The 20,686-nt window shown below is 35.7% G+C and overlaps 1 protein-coding gene across 1 annotated transcript; it reads right to left on the bottom strand.

The window, feature by feature from the left end:
- Nucleotides 1-5,317: 5,317 nt before the first annotated feature.
- Nucleotides 5,318-20,397, bottom strand: LOC117410365 (nuclear receptor subfamily 2 group E member 1). Its single transcript, XM_034016802.3, has 9 exons — nt 19,870-20,397; nt 16,281-16,426; nt 15,189-15,276; nt 13,758-13,993; nt 12,993-13,139; nt 11,052-11,148; nt 10,603-10,752; nt 6,978-7,083; nt 5,318-6,613 (listed from the first exon to the last, which is right to left on the bottom strand). Exons 1-9 carry the CDS (start codon nt 19,892-19,894, stop codon nt 6,451-6,453), a joined length of 1,158 nt encoding a protein of 385 aa, XP_033872693.1. The 5' UTR covers nt 19,895-20,397; the 3' UTR covers nt 5,318-6,450.
- Between the last annotated feature and the right edge of the window lie 289 nt (nt 20,398-20,686).

The raw sequence follows: 20,686 nt of genomic DNA, 5'->3' as shown, positions 1-20,686 counted from the left end.
TTTGATGCCATGCACATCCATTCATTATTTATGTCTTAAATATGCAGTTTTGAAAGAAACCTGTTTCTGCAAATATGCATTTTGATTTTAAACCGTTATGTGCCCTATTTACAACGTTCGCAAACCCCTAAGGCAATCGCAAAACACTTTTGCAGACAGTTAGCGCACCAGAAGCAGGCGCACGTGTGGGCAAACAGATTTTGCCCACCTATGTGATTTGTGCCCACTCAGCAAGTTAGCGTCAGCACTTGACATGGGGTCAACTTGGGGAGTGTCCTCATTTAAATATAGCAAACCATCAACAGTGTTAGCGTTTGCGTTTCAGTAGACATGTAAAAACCAGGTCTAAACTGTGTGCAAATTACATGGTCAACTATAAATACCGGTGAAACTACCAGGGAAGCAGGCAAAGAAAAGAGAGAGAGAGAGAAGAAAGAGAAATAAAAGAAATATGGAGTGCACACTGGATTAATGTGATATTTTATAATGTGATACTTTGTACTTTGATTTTGTAACAATTGTAAGTCGTCCTGGATAAGGGCATCTGCTAAGAAATAATAATAATAATAATAATAATTTCTACGTGGCCAGACAAAGAGAGGAGGAGGAGACGTCCCCAAATATTTAAAAGTCATCTGTCTTTTTTGAGCCTGTCTGACCACAATGTATGCAGCAATTCAACCTCAGCAGAGAGTCACTGACATCTGCCAACTGCTTCACGCTGACCTGGAAGGAGACGTGTGGAGAGCACACTGTTTGCCTGTAGCACTAAGGTACGTGCACCAACACAGAATAGCCACTTCTACGTAAATCGCAAGGGTACCTATTCTGTCAACGTGCAAGTAGTGTGTGATCTGTGATGCAAACAACTACATCACAAATGTGTATGCAAACTATCATTGCTCTGCTCATGACTTGTTTCATCCTCGCTAATTCGCAGGTGGCAGCTGCATTTCAGCGGTATGACAGTCTGAGAGGCTGGTTAGTAGGGGACAACAGGTATCCAGCAAAGCGGTGGTTACTCAGACCGCTGCTCAACCCCACGACCCCTGCCGAAGGTATAATTGTATCTTTAAATGTGCTCGTACTGTAACTGAGCAAACATTTCAAATTCTCAAAATGTGATTCTGAAAGTTTGGATGTCTGTGGCGGAACACTACAGTACACTCCTCAGAAGGTTACCAATATCATCCTGGCTGCTTGTGTTTTACACAACATAGCTCTCTGTAATGGATGCTGAAGAATGATGACAGGGTTTGAGGGAAGCAGATGCTGAACTTGAAGCACCAGTGTTGGAGGTTGCAGATGCTGCAAGTGCCAGGCAGGTCAGACAAAGCCCTTCTCCCCGTTGCTCGCTTGCTCACTCAGCAAATGAAACAGAAAAAAATATTTATGTAACTTAATTTTGCATGTAGATTACTTTTTTAAATTTCATAAGTATTCACTGTCCACCCCCCCCCCCCCCCCCACACACACACACAGACTGCTAAAAAAATGTAGCCTTGCGTGAGGCGCTTGTGTCTTCTTCCTTCTTTTTTGGGGGTTTCGAAATACCCTCCGTTCGCTATTGCAGATGCACAGGTCCTCTTAAAGGGAATGTTGAATCCTTATTGGTTGTAACCTTACTCCCCTCACTGTGCTTTGATTGGCTGGGCGCATGATTCGCTATTTGATGTGCGTTAGCCCATGCATGTGATCTGACTTCTAAATCTGGCTTTTGTGTGGCTGCTCACATATTTGCTAAATAGGGCCCAATGGGTTTGTTTCTTAAGCACTGGAGAAGGCAGCAATGGTCTCACCATAGACAAGCTTTGCATAGGATTCTGCACTGGTTAGGTGTTCTTTCAAAGTCTGCTTCTTGCATATGTCACAAGTGACCCTCAGACCTCTTCTTTCTTGTATAAGGTCTTGGTTCCTTTTGAATGGAAGGCCTATTCAGCCAATGTAACTGGTCCTTCGATAGAACCAACCTCATTTCTCATGGGGTTCTCCACTGATGAAGTAGAAAAAACACTGAGGCTTGGGAAAACTCTAACATGAAAAATACTGAGTTCTGGTCCACCCTGATATTTTGGATGGAAGGGATACCTAATAAAATAGCCCTCTGATCAAATTGAAATGCATCAACAAAATAGGTGTCAGTCCAGAACCATTACTCCCTGTGGGAAACTCTGAAAAGGAGAACATATTTGCATATGCCCAGACTACTGTGTGAATGTCAGAAGTGTAGAACTGGGCTGCCACTAGCAGGACCAAAACTGTGTCCTGCATGTACCCATATGATAAAGCATTGTAGGATAATGTTTGAGTGTGCCCCTGATGATCCACAGGGATTTTCCTTTTCCCATTTAAATGTTAAATTAGACGATGTAAGGAGAATTGCATGTTTGGGAAGTGATGAGACTCACCAAGTGAGATGGGGTCACTTGGGAAAGACAGAAGATGGGAAACCTGCTAACAGTTCAGGTATCCTGCAGGTTTCAGGTATTTGAGTGTTACACACACTTGTGATGCTCAGCGCTGGATTTTGGACCCTGTGGTGGTTTTTAACCCTTTGCTGCCTATCCAGAATGACCATATATGGACATGAATATGACCCCTTTGTGTTTTAGTGCTTGTAGTTTGGCAACCTTAAATCAGAAATTTAAACCCAATATATCTACAGAAAGGCATTAAGTAACTGTATCCCATGATATAATGTATTTTGTTGTATTTCAAATCAGAAATGAAATATCTTGTACAGTTGCAGAGCTACACAAGGTTTTACGATGCATGGTATTTTATGGTAAACAGCGTCCGAAATGGCAAATGCAGACCAGCTCTAAGACTTTCCAGAAACTGAAACATTATTACCCTGTTTTTGATAAAAGTATATTTATTTATGAGTATAGAGGTCACAAAAATAAAGAAATACCATATAAGATGTTGAGTAATTCAATTTTTGTTTTATTAAAAAACTTACAAGTACTGTGTGATTATTCTTTCTGGGTATGTGAAAATCTCTTAGCCAGTACACGAACAACACATTATAGGAGTTTATGCAATTGATTTGTCCTCCTGTTTGCCTCTCCTTATTCTATTAGAGAATTAAAGAAGTGCTCAAACGTGACACATGCAAATAGACATTTTATCGGAAATGTATGCATTTTGTTTTGAACTCTGAAGTTCTCCTTGAACAATTTCATCGCTGCATAGTTTAGACGTTAACCGTATTTATCACTTTTAAGCTGGTTTAAAGGCAACTAATACGGTTTAAAGGCATAGTGTGAACAGGGCCAAGATTCACTGTGACGTCACCATCAAAGCCAGGTTGTATTAAGGAGCTGAGATAAAGACATTTTGTGTCCTTGCCCAGTGTACACATCACATCAATACATTAACAATCACAAACAATATTTTAGATCAGTTCTGCTTTATGCAAAAAGCTCTTCACGACACCTAGTACATGTAGGGTATTATTGTATTTCTGTTTCAATGAAAATGCAGTATATGTATTTTACTACTGATTAAGATGTATTTTTTATGCATTTTAATATTAAAAGTAGTTTTTCAATTTGCTCTTCTTGTGATGCGTCGGGATATGGCTTCCAGCTGGAGATGAGGTATGAGGTCAATTATATCAGGGATTACAGAGCATTTCTTTAGCCAATCAGATTGCAAGTTTTCCAGCCATTTACATATAATTATCAGTCTGATTTCTGGGGTGAATGGAGGATTCATTACAAAAATGTTTATAAAGAGAGAGGGCGTGAAGTAATCTGTGACATTTGTGCAAATTATATTACATGCTGGAGACGGAGACTTGACTGTTCTTAAACATTTGGTTTTACAGTATGGTGTTTTTTTTGGTTACATTTGCCATTCCACGCTCCCAGGTATCCAGTTCTCTGTCCCATAATCTGATGTATTTGTATATAGAATGTGGATTTGGAAACACATGCCAACTGAGAGTCTACTATCAGCTCTGTATCAAACTCTATCAGATCTGCAGTCTGGCTAAAGCCAGATCTGCCCACTCGTCTACGGCCACAACCACAGCGCAACTAATCAGCACAATTTCACTATTTAAATGTATTGGATTTAAAAAAAATATAATATGGGTATCCTTTGTACCAGTTTTGCTCTTGCAAAATATATTTGAAAATTACAACTGCCATCTATCTATTTTCTCAGCAGTAATCATGTTTTCTATTAAGGACAAGCTGTATTTTTCTAGCATTTATTACAGAAATCAATTTGTGTGACAAATTAATCTGTTAAGCATGCTTAGAAAAAGGGTTCCTGTGATCCTTATTTTGTCTATGATGTTTAATGATGAGTGCATATATACTGAACAACAGGGTGTTCTATAAAATTCAGTAGAAAAATAAATTGTTCGAAATATAATCATAAAGGGCTTTTATGAGCCTTTTATACCCTGACTAATGGTTCCAAATGTGAATAATTTCATTTGGAACCTATGTTACAGTTTTAGTCTGTTCTTCAGTATATATTAATGGTTCTATAGAACCTAAACACTGCAAGGATTCTAGAGAGTCAGAACCATATAGTTTTATATAGAATGCAGGGGGGCCTCTTTTGTGTGAAGGACCACCCGTTTGCAGAAAGTGTGTGCAGCATGCAGCATTATTATTTTTTTTACATCCAGATTTCACGACCATAGGTCTTGCTTAATGAACAGCACTGCCCTTTGCATGTTGAATCTATTATGCAGCTTTATCTTTTATTGTCAGCACACACATCATTACTGGAACTGACTAGCTTGTTTTCCCTCATCTGCATTTGCATATAATTGATTTTTCTGAAATAATTGCTAACACCTGAGAGTTTTTTTTGTCTCAATAAAATTTGGTGTTTTATGCAGGGTTTTTGTCATGGTTTCTTTTCTGTAAGATTTCAGATTTGAATATACAACTTTATATTTACCAATAAAGTATGAAAGGGATAACAAAATCATGAGCTATTGATTTTCTTTTTGTATGTATTCAAGAATCTACAGACAGTAATGTTTTAAGTTTTAGAACACCCCCTTTTTTACTTTGATGCTTTCTGTTCTTTGACCTAAGTTCAGAAGCTATTCTTCTATTTTAGTTACCTGCCAAAGATATATGTAACACAGGCTAGAGTAGGCTCTCCCATAGACGTAACAGTCATCTATTGCCATCTAGCACACAACAGTGCATTGCCAGCAATACAAAAATAAACTCGTTCCATAGAAACTTCAATAGTTGTGTTGTGAGTAATGCAGTGCTGTGCGCCGCGCAGCTGAGCCCTGCGGTGAAAAAAAAAAACTAACAACAACAACAAAAAACAACGTTCAATATTATTTATTCTAATCATATACAACAGTACTTATTTCACAAGTCAGTTAATACTTCACTTTTTGTACATCAAAACAATTTAACATTCTATCAAAGTCTAAGTGCTGAATTTCTCAGTGCTAGTGTCTACAGTACTTACAATACAACAATGTTCAGGCTGCCACATCAGCGCAAAAAACTTTTTTTTTTTTAAATAAAAAGCAATATTTTGCCTGCAGCTGCTTTTACATCATTAAACTTGTCAAAGTACTGACTGAAGGCAAAAAGAATATCATAGCTGTGTCTTCTGTCCAATCCTCAGAAACAGTCCCGGCATGAACCATGCCATGTATTTGGCACAGCACGCCCTTTCCACACACCTCAGCGTTCTCCAAAAGTATTGCCTTTGGTTTCAGCACTGTGTCAAGGACAGCGACTAGCTGACTGGAGCAAACATGTTCTACTTTATTTGGTTTCTTTTGCTGTATATTATACACTGAAAATACACGCTGATTGTAAAGCTTGTCTGCCTTTGAGATGCGAGTTAATTTTCCATATAGCAAACAGGAGTAAGTCACACACACACACACACCCACACACACCCACACACACATACACACACACACAACAAAACATATAAAACTAACTACAGTATACCTCTCTTCGAATTCAGAATGAATTGTATCTTTAATATTCAGGTATATCACAAACCTTACTGTTGTGTCACACAATATAGATCAACGCAATACATTTACAATCAGGTTTTGCAATGTTCTGAAAATGAAAGCGTCTTCCTTCAAAAAAACGTTACACGTGTCTGAAAACCATTCACTATTCTAAGTTAAATGGTTCTGCACGTCTGCATACTGTTACCAGACAGTCCTTCCCAACTTTCTGCTTCAGTTTGGCTGAAAAAAAAAACCCAGACCGGAACTTCGATTGATTCAACTAACAGATCTGTTCGCTCAAAAATTCAGAACAAATGGTGAATGTAATTTCTCTCATCTCCAAGCAAAACATTTCATGTTGTTGAATAAATTACTGTTAATATCGTCAACAGCAAAAAGTCTGTCAGAAAGATACATTTATTTTTTCCTCTGATTTGGGGACACACGTCTCTGTTGACATATGAAACACTAACCATTCATGTTCAAATATCGCTGGATTTGTACATGTCAGAAAGCAGCCTCGTGATTGGTACGTTTCCTATCGTTTTCTTAAAGAAGACCTCTTCAATGGTGGAGGGGCTTACTGATCTTAAAGCTGGCAGAAGTAACAGCAGTTTTCCAAACCGACAAGGCTGTGTTGGATACCTATAAGAATTACAGGATAACATGTTGTTATTTTAAAGGTTAAAAAGAAACGATTATAATTATTTTTCACAGCAATCAGCGCTATTGTTTTAACCAAATGAATGTTGAGAGTTTTAGAATAGATTATCAATTTCAGCAAATCCTTTTGTATATAGCATGGAACAGTTCATCGAGAATTTGGCATGGGTCGTCTTAATTATTACTGCTAGCTGGTGTTATTCTCTATTATTAACATTTGGCAATAATGAGCCTATTATTATTAACAATCTACTAAACTGCAAAAATCACAATACATTCTGAAAAATAACTTCACTTTTTTTTTTTTAATAACTACCCTATGAACTAAAAAGAAATGCCATCTTACCGTGTGTGTATATAGCTGTTCAAGGTCAGCTGTGCTTCATCCTGCAGTGAGGCAACAGCCGACGCATTGCGAAAGGTCCGTAGCTCTGAACCGGTGTGGGTGGGCACTAGAAGAAATACATGGCGAATTAGACATTCACTGTGACAATTTAAAAAGCCAGGAAGTTATGGTTATACTGTATTGCACTTTAAAAATGCACCCTAAAACTGCTTTTCTAAAAGTTGTCATGATGACTGACAGGAGTACGTTATTGCTGGTTTTAAACTCGCTGTCAGTAGAGATGTTAACATTTCTACTGTTAAAATATCTATTTAGTCCAGATCTCAGCGTTATAAAACTATAGACTGAATACTGGAACTTCTTGCACTGGCATAAAATCCTCTTTAATGTTGTTGAGATTTTTTGGACTGCATTTCTTAAAATGAATGTCCATATTTTTTTTTTCAAGTCAGTCTTTAAGTACATTAACAGGGCATTCTGTCGTTTTTTTTCAATCTTTGTTTTCTTCTATTTCATTTAGCTGTTCCTCATCTACTGTTATGTGTTACTCTTGACAGTTGCTGGTGCACTTGTTTTATTTATTTATTTTTTTCAGGTGGACTGCTGTCTTCACTCAACAAGTTGGTGCTGTACCAGTTATCTGTTTTAATCCCCAAATATATTAAAGGAAATAGGTGGAATGTCACTCATTTTTGGCAGTGGTTTTGTAACTAAAAACAAATAAAATGGCAGTTTGTCATGGAATTTAGAATGTAGTGGTGCGTAGTGATTTATTCAGTGTGAATCGGCTCATTAGTATGCAAGCCATGGTATAGGCTATATATACGCATGGTCATGTTTTAACCTATCAGAGTTTGTTATTTTTCCAAGCCGTCATTTTTGTTTACATCCTCGAGTCAGAAAACTGTGAGTTTTAATCACCATTTTAGTGTTTGGAGCATCTTTCTTTTGTAGTATATTTTGCAGTTCATTTTCTGTTAAGTCACAGAATCGGTGTTCAGCCATTTTCTCCTATGATGAGGTTTTAACCAATCACAGGGCAGAATTTCCAACCACTGATTCAAAAAAAGATAGATAGATAGATAGATAGATAGATAGATAGATAGATAGATAGATAGATAGACAAACACACTGCTGAAGACATCACAGTCTGTGTGATCAATCAGTGCTATGGAACAATTGTTGCTCGGAAACAAAAAGAACGAGAGTTTATCTTCAAACTGGGAACTTTGGAACCTCTGGGAATGAACATTCTATTCTAATATCTAATAATCATGACACCATCCACAGAGTGTTTGTATAATTACAATTCTTGAATAACAAGTTTACTGCACTGTGTTTACTTTTCTTTTTAAACAGCTGAAGAAGGGCTTTTGCCCGAAACGTCCTGAAAATAAAAGATTTTTTAATCTTTTAAACTTTTGGTGTACATTTTTTTTAAAACTTTTCTTTCATATGCTATATATATATATATATATATATATATATATATATATATATATATATATATATATACACACACACACATATAGCATTATAATATAATTATGTTCAATAAAATTAAATACTGGCTAATGGCTAAAATGTAAGAAAAAAAACATTTTAATCTAAACCTTAGATTCAACATTCATAAATTAACAGCAATGCTGGCTGCTAAGAGACTCGCTTAATTAAAGTAACTAGCAGTGGCAGATGGTGTTCTGGTCCTGGAGGAGCATTTTCTTATGGGGAGGCTTTGCCTCCATGGTAAACTCCCATCTCCCATTAAACACAGTAGTGGCAGTAGCAGATCGCGTGATCTGAGCACAGACTTTAATTGAAGGAACCCAGAGAGTTTTTTTTTCTTCTTTTATTAGAGGAGGCAATGCCTCCGATTGCGAATTCCTGTCTGTATGAAGCACAATACTCCACTAGCAGCTCGCGCCATCTGATCACGGGTTTTAATTGGGAGAAGCACCCACATCGTACACCCTCTGCTGTAGCAGTACTGTTATGCACTGTGTATGCGTTAATTAATGCGTGCTGATTAAAATTGTATCGTTCGTTTAGCATCGAGTCGCCGGTAAGAAACACAACATTTTTGGTTACTGTTTTATTTTGTTGCTTGTCTTGTGCGCAGGCGTTAAATGTAAAATGGAGTATAACGCAGTTGATCTGCTGATTAAGACTCAGTTTGCCACGTTAAATTATACTAACGCATTTAAGATAACATCTGAAGGGAGGCCACAACCAAAAATTGAAATTGCTAGTATGAACGGGTCATTGGTCAGTGGTTGGTTATGACAGAGTGGAATGGCTGAATGGAGGTGTAGCACATAACCGTCTGTTGCTGGCGTTGTTTACTTTTTAGCTCGCACGGTCAAAGTATGGATTTGTTGATTTAAAAAGTCAAGATCGGAGAATCACAGCAAGTCGAGAGACCTTGTTAGTTATGAAGTTAAAGTGCAACTTCTGGGGGAGGTTAGTGTGCGTGTATAAAACTGAAAAGTACTATTTCTCCACCAAAGAAAGGAAGAAGGGAATTCTCCGCTGAGTCAGAGACGACACTGGGAGGAGCGGAAGGTTTCTTTTTAAAAAAAATATATAAATCTTAGATCAACTCGGAGGCATGCAAAATGACAACACGTGTGTTTTAATTATAATTACTGTTTCTGTTTTTATTATTATTATTATTATTATTATTATTATTATTATTATTATTATTATTATTACTTTTGCGAGGTTTTCCATTGGCCACCTTTGCTTCAAGATACAGTTGAGTAATTATGTACCTTGCTCCAGAACTAAAGTGTTTCAGAATTTTTTCATTTATATTAAATAGATATGTACAAAACGGTATCTAATTATTTCGTTGGCCATTTATTTAACAAATTAAGTCGATAGGGTGTGCTTTATTTTTGTCTGACTTCCACTACCTTTAACAACTTTGTTTCGATATGTTATGCACAGTCTGTTAAAGTGACGTGTTCTTGAAATCTAAATGCTATATTAATGTTGTATTTTAAACATACGTTGGCAGTGTGTTAAGTTAAGTTTATTCGAATAAATTATGGTGTTCTACTGTTTTCCTTTTTTCTACTGGCTGGTGGAGAAAATGCGTTTAACAGCTTTCAATTGGGGCAAAACGTTAAGAAGATATGAAAAGTGTCAGTCAAAATATTATTATTATTATTATTTATTTCTTAGCAGACGCCCTTATCCAGGGCGCCTTACAATTGTTACAAGATATCACATTATTTTTACATACAATTACCCATTTTACAGTTGGGTTTTTACTGGAGCAATCTAGGTAAAGTACCTTGCTCAAGGGTACAGCAGCAGTGTCCCCACTGGGGATTGAACCCACAACCCTCCGGTCAAGAGTCCAGAGCCCTAACCACTACTCCACACTGCTGCCCTAAAATAAAATAATACGACTCTTCTGCTGCTGGTGGCTGAAGGGGACCCCAAGACACCTGCTTTTTTGTGCCTCCCATTTTTTTTTTTTTTTTGTTACCACCAGCCGCCACTGGTATAAACAACAGTAGTTTAGAATCAGCGACAGCATGACGCCACACACCACTGACAGCGCTACAGCAGGTGTTTCCATTGCTTGTCCAATCACCGTAGACCAATCTTTACTTACCAGCTTTGAACGTGACAATACACTTGAGGCAAGCGAATTCTGTGGCGTCCAGTCGAAGTTGTCTGAATCTGCCAACTACCTCTTGCAGGGCTTGGATTTCTGTAATAATTTTGTTTAATCTCTGAGAGTCCGTGTTCTCTGTGCTCATGCCTTCAAACATAACAGAAATTCAAGGTCACCGGAAAAAAAGCCAAACACATGTAAAAACTTGCTATGAATAATTGTAATTTGAATTTCAAATAACAATTAAAAAGAATCAAGTAATTCAACAAAATAACATTAGCATTTAAATGTGATTTAATAAATGACAGGTACATCCTATTGTTCCATGGGAATATGCTCTTATTCACGTGTTTCCCTTTTTAATAATGTATTGTAATGTTAATTACACAGTAAAAAAAAAAAAAAAAAAGATGAAACATGTACATAAAGCTCTTTCCAGTTCTTACCAGAAACCGCCAGTAGAGTGTTGGAATCAATCGGGATAGCCCACTGTGCAATTCCGAGAACAAACAGCTCTCTCCAGGCCTCTTCCAAAAGAATTAACTGTCATGGAAATTAAATAAATAAATAAATAAATAAATAAATAAATAAATAAATAATAATAAAAATAATAATCATAATCATAATCAAACATATTATAGCTGGAAAATAATATAAATCCAATAAGCAATTATATGAAATGTTTATTTTTAGATGACACAATCAAAGTAGCCTAATGTAACAACAGTACATGTACTGGATGAAATATGCAGCTTGTCAACATTAGAATTCTCTCTTCAAGGCAAGTGGGTAGCTGCTGATTAAATTAGCCTTTTAATTAACTGGGGTGGTTGTATTGATGCCAAGATTAAAGGAATGTGTATTCGTTTTATCAGACCAATATGTTAAAAACACAAGCTCTCAATATACCACATACTGTATATCCCTTGAGCAGGTGAAAGTAAATTTGTCGCCTGATAACAGACTTGTTGTAGTGTTCCTATATGTCTTTATTGGGCCATATATAAAATTGTAATATTAAATAATAAATAATAATCATGAATGCATTCGTGCACGTCAAAGTTTTTTTTATATATATAAAAAAAGATGCTGACCAATATTGTATAGCTACATCTGATGTGTCGATATATGTCGAAACGCGGTGTGCTTTTTTCTTTGTTCTGTTTGAATCAAAATGTTTTTAAGCAAATAAAACGTGAGAATATTTTGCTGCACATCACCAGTGGTCATGTCTTAAAGAATATATAAGAGTTTTTGTTTAATATGCGAGCAGTCTCATCTGAAGACACCGCAAGTCAAGCAGTGAGCGGGAACGTCACAGTGCGGGTCGGTCTTCTAATTAAAGCTACAGTACCACATTAGCTGTGCAGTACACAACGCAACTGAATAAAACAACACGTCAAATAGCAAACTAAATAAATATTCTACGCTTGTTTAATTCTAACAAATAATAACATTATTGAAATAATCTGAATATGCAACTGGTCCAGAATGCTGCTGAATGTTGCTGCTGCAAGAATACTGACAAGTACAAAATGAATTGAACATATTACATCTGTCTTGGAAAGTTTGCATTGGCTACCTTTCAAATATAGTTAAAAAATTATTCTGTTGAACTTCAGGGCTGCCCGGGAACTGGCCCTAAATATTTAACGGGCTTGTTGCATCCCTACATGTCAGCTGCGCTCTTCAAGCTCAGTGCTGCTGGGTGTTCCCTTGACCGGGGGGCCGTTTCCCGATAACGGTAGTACTAGGTATTTGAAGATGACTCTTACGATTCACTGCAACTGCTTTCTATCGATCTTCACGTGCGCTTCCCCGAACTCCACGTGAAACTACAACTTAACTAGCTATCTTGAAGTACATCGTATGGTGGTGTCTGATTTGAACTTAAGGGCGTAAGCCCGTTTGAAACATATATAAGTGGCATAAACGATTGTTCGCTTTTGAAGACAAAAAGTCAAAAGTAAAAAAAAAAACACTGTTTGAAGATGGAGGCAAAATAATCTTTAAAAAATATATTTACCAAAAATGAAATATAAATACAAGCAAATAAAACTGAAAAATGTGTTATACATCAAACAAAAATCAGCAGATATTGCTCAGAAAATGAAAGCTTCAGGTAGTTGCTATTTGATGTGTTATTTTATTCTGAATGGGCAAATGTCTTGGTGATTTTTCATGACTGGTACGGCCCTTGCTAATTATTGCTTAGTAAACCATTCGTATTGTTTTAAAGTTAAATTTCCGAATGGTGGTGGTAAATAATTGTTGCCATCTTAATTGGCTGTAGATAAATAATTAAAACATATATGTCCCAAATGTCGCCAGAGTTATCAATTACATTACAAAATAAAACATTGCAACTTGCATTCTCGGGTTCTTACTTGATCTTGTAAAGGCAGAGTAGAAAATGCTGGTACACTTTTTGCCCATTTGATGCTCATGAACAATAGTCTTGCCGCTGACTCGCACACTGATTCCGTGGCTACTTCATACAGATACATTGGTGCGGCGCTCACTTCATGTGGATACTGCAATACAATTAAAAAGTTAAGCAGCATTTGAACAAAATGGCAATTGCATTTCATAATCTAAAGCATCATTATAGTTGCATGTGTGCACAATGTAAGTGCGTTTTAATAAAGCACGTGTCATTATAATAAGCCGGGAATAATGCACTAACTTTATTTAACTGTTAGTGCACTAACTTTTTTCTGTAGTAGAGAGTAGATTAAGTCTAAATAGTGGGCGCCGCCTTAGCTAAGGCAGGATACACCTTGGTATTATAAAACAACAATTAAAAATGTCGTCCAATTATCAAAAGAAATGCAATGTGCTGTACAAAGGGGGCGGGGGTGGGGTGTGGGGGAGGGGGTTCAGTTTATCTAACGCGACGCCTTATAAGGGATGTGTCATAATTTTAACGTGGATTGAAAACACGCTTGTTCGTGCGCTGTAGAACCGGCATTAGCCAACGCAGTCCCTTTTTAAAGACGGCTTGAAGATTCACGTGTAAAACACAATAATACAAAATATAAATGAAATCGTTTTTCATATGCCAGATAGATCACAGACACATTTGACCTCGTTAAAGTTTGAAATTCCTCTGCTTCAATCACAACTAAAAATGGATATGTCATGGTTTATACCTTAGGGGTGGGTTGTGCCAGTCCTACGATGGTCTGCCGTTCTGGGGTGCTGGAAACAGTAGCAAGCTCCAGGTTGTGTGGTTCTATCTGGGTGACTGCCGTGAAGAAAGCTTGGCCAGGTATAGCGTTGGATGAAAAGTGAGACGTCGCGCCACTGACCTCCTTGTGTCCTCTGAAGTACAGTGCCACTTGCTTTCGTATAGTTGACGTCCTGGGACCCCTTTCATGTTGCACAGCTGAAAAAAAAGCCAACATTAATATATTAAAATACAAGCTTTTTTTCATGGACAAAACGGGCAGGTTTTTTGGTTTCTTGTCATTTTTTTTTCATTAAAAAACAAAAAAAAACAACAACAATGTAACAACTAATACTACGTATAGGTTAAAATAGAGTATGTGTTAAAATACATAATCGGATTTTTTTTCTGTGATCTACAAAAGCGTACAATCGGAATGCCCCGGAGAATAGAGGCCTATGATTGTTCAGTTTTTAGATCTGGATGTTCAGACGGGGAACAGACTCGCAGTTGTATATGTCTTAATGTGGTTATGAATGTGTGAATGAGGTGTTCTTCACAGACAGATAGAACACAGCAAACACATTTCTTCTTCGCGTTAACTTCACATTTAGGAAGCATTGCGCAACCAAAACGAAACATTTGGTCAAATCAAACGGAGTTAGTTTAGATTGGACCACGGATAAATAACCTTCCCATTACATGAAAACCTTTTATAAACTTACAGTTTTGAAATATCTCGTATATTTTCTTTCACTAATATTGCTAAATAGAACTTGTTGCAAATAAACCATGTTGCAGTACTTTAAAACCAAGTATATACCGTTAAAATAAAGTCTTAAATATTGTTATTACAGTTTTATATGATGCACATTTAATAATATAATTGTAGGTCATTAGTGTAGCTGGTTCAATTGACTGCGTCGTTTGGCTGAGGTCATTCATGAAGAAGCCGCACAGCAGGCCAACGATAAGCAGATTTTGAGGGTGAGACGCTACAGTCGTGAGAAAGGTCGCTTCTGTATTCATTAAAAAAAAATCCCAAACGTCTATGTAAAATGTATATCTATCTAAAATTGATTTAAACTTATTTTTATCCTTTACTTTTAAAATGAGATGGGCAACCAGTCATGTAGGATATCAAATTATTACATTCATCAATCAGGCTTTTATTTACCGGTTTCTTCAGTTATGCTTGTTTTGAATGTTTTGTTTCCCCCTCGTTTATCACTTTTTTTTTTTTTTTTTTACTTGGACAAAGGTAACACGTGCTTTCTATCATTTGGAGTTCCTAAACTCTAAACTCATGTGAGGCTTGCGAATTCACCGAATCACATTTTTATTCCTCTTAACTCTCTGTTTATAGACCCATGTGAACAATGCATGTTAATTAATTTAACGAAGCGGCGTTTACCGTCTTTGTTCATGTTAGCTTCCAGACACTTTTTCAATCGGCAGGCTCTGCATTGATTTCTGTGAGTCTTATCCACAGGGCAGCCTCCCTAAAACATGAATACAAACAACAAACATGACATTGATTTGTTACATATTTAATTAGGCCTTTACGATTATTTAACCTTAAATAAAACAAGTTTACAAGTTTAAAAATGAATACAAAAAGTTGAGACAAACTATTAAGAGACATAGAAAATTGTAATAGACAACTAAAAGAAACTTAATAAAACTGACGAATGTTTCGACTAATTCTTTCCTGAAGACAACGAGAAAAGGCAGTTAGTTTTACCATCTTGCAGTATTATTACATACAGATTGAATAGCATAAGTAATACCATAACAAACCACAGGCATTTTTTATTATTATTTCGTATAATTGGTTTTAAATATTTAATTAGATGGGTGTACCATTTATTCTAGGAATTAATTACATTATTAATATCAGTGATTTTATCATTTATCAATTACTTTAGACAAAACAACAATCTGATCCGGGAGAGAAAAAAATGTAGAAAATGAATTTGAATCATAGACAACAAAAACACGGATACATTTAAACTACCGGTACCAAAAAGTTGCGATACTAAAAAATGCGATGATGATGCACTTTTTAGTTCGCCTTGTTCAGCACCTAAGACAGCGCCACCTTCCTGTACAAGCGATTTCTCTGCAGCTTCCTGCTATCTCTGTTACAGCACTACTTTCCCTGAAAGTCAGCAAAGCATATAGATACGAATACAAAAGACAAGTAGCCTACTGTTACCTTTTGTAACTGTATAATATATCTTAACTGGGGCGTTGGGCTTTATATTACAATATACATTTTAATAGAACTGTATATAAAACGTAGTTTTGCAATGGACTGTAAATGGCAGCTTGGATAGTTATTAAAATAATAAACATAACATATTCAAAACATTCAGTCACTGATAACTAGATGCGTGTATTGATCTCTTTAAAGGCACACTTGCAACACAATTAATCAATCAACAACAACAAAAAAGTTAACATGGTATTTCTATGCAACGCATTTCAAAACAGACAACTTTACCTGATTACCAGATTTGCAGACATAGGTCCGATTTCTTCTAATACTTCGTTTAAAAAACCCAGAACAGCCGTCGCAAGCATAAACACCGTAGTGCTTTCCTGAGCTCCTGTCACCACACACTTTACACGGAATGTCCAAAATACGACCTTCAAAAAAAAAAAAAATTATAACGAAAATATTTTAATAAACAATAAGCATTTAACAACACGGCAAATTAATGACAATTAAAAATGAAGCCTCTTTCATTATTAGATGCATTGTATCGTATAACTTGTGTAAAGTCCGCCAAATTTCAATATAAAAAAAATTACAGTACCCATTAAAAGCTAATAAATTAGTTTGTTGTTTTTTTTGCTGTTGAGAAAAAAACGCCCTCGCCTTTCTCTGAAATATTTTAGAAAGAAGGAATTTCTAATCTTTTGACTGAAATTAAAATAATATATAAACTTATTAGAAGAGAGAAAATACCACATGACTAAAGACAAAACAGCTTACATTTACAGAATACTAGAAATCTTAGCTTGATAAATTAACTTGCTTAAATTACTTTATAATCCATTTAACACATAATTATTTAATATTATACAGCCTTTAGACCTTTAAAGCGTTACATTTTAGTTAAATTGTTATACTCAATAAAGCCTAATAGGTCTAGTTATATTTTTGACAAAATAAGACGGATTTTGAAAGCAATCTTAAAACTGTAACAGCTGGGCGTGTACCTAATGTAAACGTAAAACTCATTTATAGTTTTGTACAATGTACTGTCAATGGCTTAGTGTTGTCTTTTCCCTCTCTACTTTTTAACAGCGACAGTTTGTAACAATGGACTGTGCATTTTAATTTGCTGTCCATGGGAATGCGTAGATTTGTTGGGAGCGAGCGTCATATCCAGGGTCTCTAAAACAATGTTCGAGGCAGACAATGGGGACATTAGAGAAAGTGTTAACTTAATGATTTCCCCATTGAAGCTCGTCTGACTGCCTCGATCTCGACAAGCCGCCAACTCGTTCCTTATAATGAAACTCGACAGCTGCTTTACACAACAGGTCTATAGGCTTGGGGATTAGAGAGTGACATAGCAATCGAAATAATAGGAACGAGTTCTGTTCACAAACCAGAGGGAGGTAAAATTACATCTCCTAGAAGTAAATGATAAGCAGTGTTATATGGTGCTTGCTGCTACAGCGACAAGTGCTGTCGGGAAAAAATATATATATAGGTGACTGTGTAATTACAATGACACATTGCCACCTGCTTATTGATTCGCCAGTGAACCGTCAAAAAGAGTAGCATGGGAATTCAGATATGGTCTGATATCAGACAGGGGAAAGCAATCCACTTTCGTTTGGGCGGTTGATAATTAGCTGCTCGGTGTTTTACAATAGTTTGTTGTTGTTGTTCCAAGAATAAAAAATATCTTAGGAATGCAACATATAAATTGACTTCCATTTGGCTCATCTTTCCCATCAGAACATATATATTTTTGTCTTTGATGTATATAATGCGTTTTGTTCCTTGTCATACCTTTTGTAAGAATTTAAGTTTCTTAAATGAGACGTGACGACTGAACACAGTAAAACAAAAATAACTTTTTAACTTAAAAATAACATGAGATACTCATGATGTTATCCATTAAATTGTATTTGTATGCATGTCTAAAAATAAATGCTTTACATATAAATCTTCGAAAATTAATAAGATTAAAACTACGTTGTTTAATCATAACTTAAGAAGTTAAATTAATTTAAAGCCGTCTTTTTTATTTTTTCATCATTAAAAAAACAAGTTCATCTGTTAGATAAACTGAACAAATCAACATGTGTTATTATAGAATAAAAAAGTGGCTTTACAGTATGCTACCACACGAAAGCATTTTGATTTGTGAAATATAGGCCTAATGTTGTTGTCCTACTATACAAAATACAAATCACTGTAATCACTGCTGAATCTACCGAGTGTGAAACCATCTATGCACTGGTTCTTCTGTGTGTTTAAACATACTGTGCCATTTTAAGTTAATTGGGTGTTTATTTCTAATTTGATTTCATTTCAATGGCTTGAGCCTTGCAGTCGACTGGTTTAGTCTAGGAGAGAGCAGAGTAAAATAAACCACAATTGTATTTAGTGAGGGAAACCGTTTTTAACTTTTCCCCGCAGGGGGTCCATTGGTGCTTATTGTGTGTCGTAATTGCTTAAAGATATATGGCATATTCTATTACTGTAATTACAATCAACCTCAGAGTCTGTTGAAGGAAGCTAGAGACTGGGGAAGGTTTTTTTTTATTATTATTACCACCCAGGCGTAAACGAAGACATTACTGTACTTGTGCTGCCTGGCGCGTATCATGAAACGCAATCTACTGTGCTAAAGATGATAAGTCACCACGATTTTGTTCAAACTTTACAACAGCTTTTTGACTTCGTGTACATTTCTGAACCGTAAATAGCTCTATACCTGCCAAGCATGTTGCTTACTAACACGTTTAAAGAATACAATAATGAAGAACAAATATTTCAATGGCTTTCCGTCTGATACCAATTCATAACAGAGAGCTGATCACAATCAATTCGGTTTTGCAACTGTGTTGTATACATATTTATCATTTTGATTTGGGATTCCCTTAAACATTAGGTCTAGTTTATTTGAATTGTTCTTAAGTATAGATAATATTGTACTTGTATGTTGTTAGATGAACATTCATAAAATATACATCTTCCAAATTTGCATCTATGAGATGAAAATGAAAACATTATACACCGAACTACGTCTCATTTACAAGTGTTACATTAAGGTTACATTTGTAACTTCAGTACAGTACCATTAAAGTCTTCATAGTACATAATATAATGGTCTATATATTTATTAAATGTTATTTTAAACTATATATATATATATATATATATATATATATATATATATATATATATATATATATATATATATATATATATATAATTAACACAGAATTGTGTTAATTCTGGCTTTAATCATGGAATGATGTAGGTTATGTTTCAATAACAATTTCCCAGAATAATAAAAGCAGTTCCAAAATATTTTAACATATATATATATATATATATATATATATATATATATATATATATATATATATATACAATCTTTACATAAAAAAGTCATATGATTTCAGATCCATTTAGCATTGATTGTATTTTAGTTTGGAACTGATGTAAAAGGGCCATGCAGAAAGTCAAACAAAAATGCAATCATATCACACTATCATATTGTCAAATAAATTGTTCAGTCTTATGCTTCATTATTACTACCTTGACAGGTACTAAAACACACACACACACACACACACACACACACACACACACACACACACACACACACGTATATATATATATATATATATATATATATATATATATATATATATATATATATATATATATATATATATATATATATATATATATATATATATATATATATATGTACACACACACAGACACACAGAGTAGTGAAACCATGAGTATAATTCGAATACATGTTACCTAAAAGTGAAAAATAACTGTGCAAATACAGTAAGCATTAAACACGGTATTTCTATAGATAACCCACTTGTTGATCCTGCAGGTTTGCTCATCGTTTCGGCTGAAGCAGTCGTGTACAGTTTTTAAAATCCCGCTGTCTTTGTGATGAGTTGACAACTGGTCCTGAACAACCCCAGATAGATGATTGCATACAAATCCGTAAATGTTTCGGCGTGTTGTTGTAGCCAGGTACAACGTTGTGATATTTCGGTTAACGATAATAGTAATAAATAAAACACAATGAAAAGCAAATGCTCTGTTCTTAGTCCAGGGATCTGAATACACACAAAAGCCTGAAGCAGCAAAAGATGCGCCTCACTTCAACAGAAAAGTAGCGAAGAGCACAGAGCATCTGGTGCCCTTAACATAACACTGCCACATATAAGTTAGCAAAATCGCAGAGGTTGCCAGCGAATTCTGGATGAACTTATTAAAGGAATAAAAAAGACGTATTTCTCAGTACAATACTCTTCGTGACTTTGTGCTGTGAGTCCTCAGCTTAAAGCTTACAATATTTATGCAAAGATTTGAGAGCGCCGAGGGGCGGAGTGTTGGACTCTTTTACACTTAGCTTTTCTCTGCTTTTTTCCCTAACTCCTGTTTGGCATGACGTCACCAATCTTCGGTTTTTTTTAGATGCTAATGAAATGTATAAACCTCCCAGCGGCTATAATAGAAAAGAGAGTTAGGACACGTTTAGTGGATTGAATTTGCAGTTGACCAACTAAAACCATGTAGGACTTAAAAAGCAGAGGCCTCTAGTTATGGATTTATTTTCACATTTCCTTGACTCAGGTTTTATGTTCAGCAGTCACACAGATATTTTTGTATGCGGTATATTAAAA

This window comes from Acipenser ruthenus, chromosome 6 (genome assembly GCF_902713425.1).
Source record: "Acipenser ruthenus chromosome 6, fAciRut3.2 maternal haplotype, whole genome shotgun sequence".
In the NCBI taxonomy this organism is placed as follows: domain Eukaryota; kingdom Metazoa; phylum Chordata; class Actinopteri; order Acipenseriformes; family Acipenseridae; genus Acipenser; species Acipenser ruthenus.
The sequence above is the reverse complement of the archived record's forward strand: the minus strand, read 5'-3'. Positions and strand labels throughout refer to the sequence as shown.

Excerpts from the sequence above, each read along its gene's own strand:
- LOC117410365 (XM_034016802.3), bottom strand. The coding sequence starts at position 19,894 with ATGAGCAAACCTGCAGGATCAACAA. Across the intron at positions 16,427-19,869 it reads CAAACCTGCAGGATCAACAA|GTCGTATTTTGGACATTCCG; the intron begins GTGGGTTATCTA and ends TTTTTTTTGAAG. Across the intron at positions 6,614-6,977 it reads AACAGCTATATACACACACG|GTATCCAACACAGCCTTGTC; the intron begins GTAAGATGGCAT and ends TAATTCTTATAG.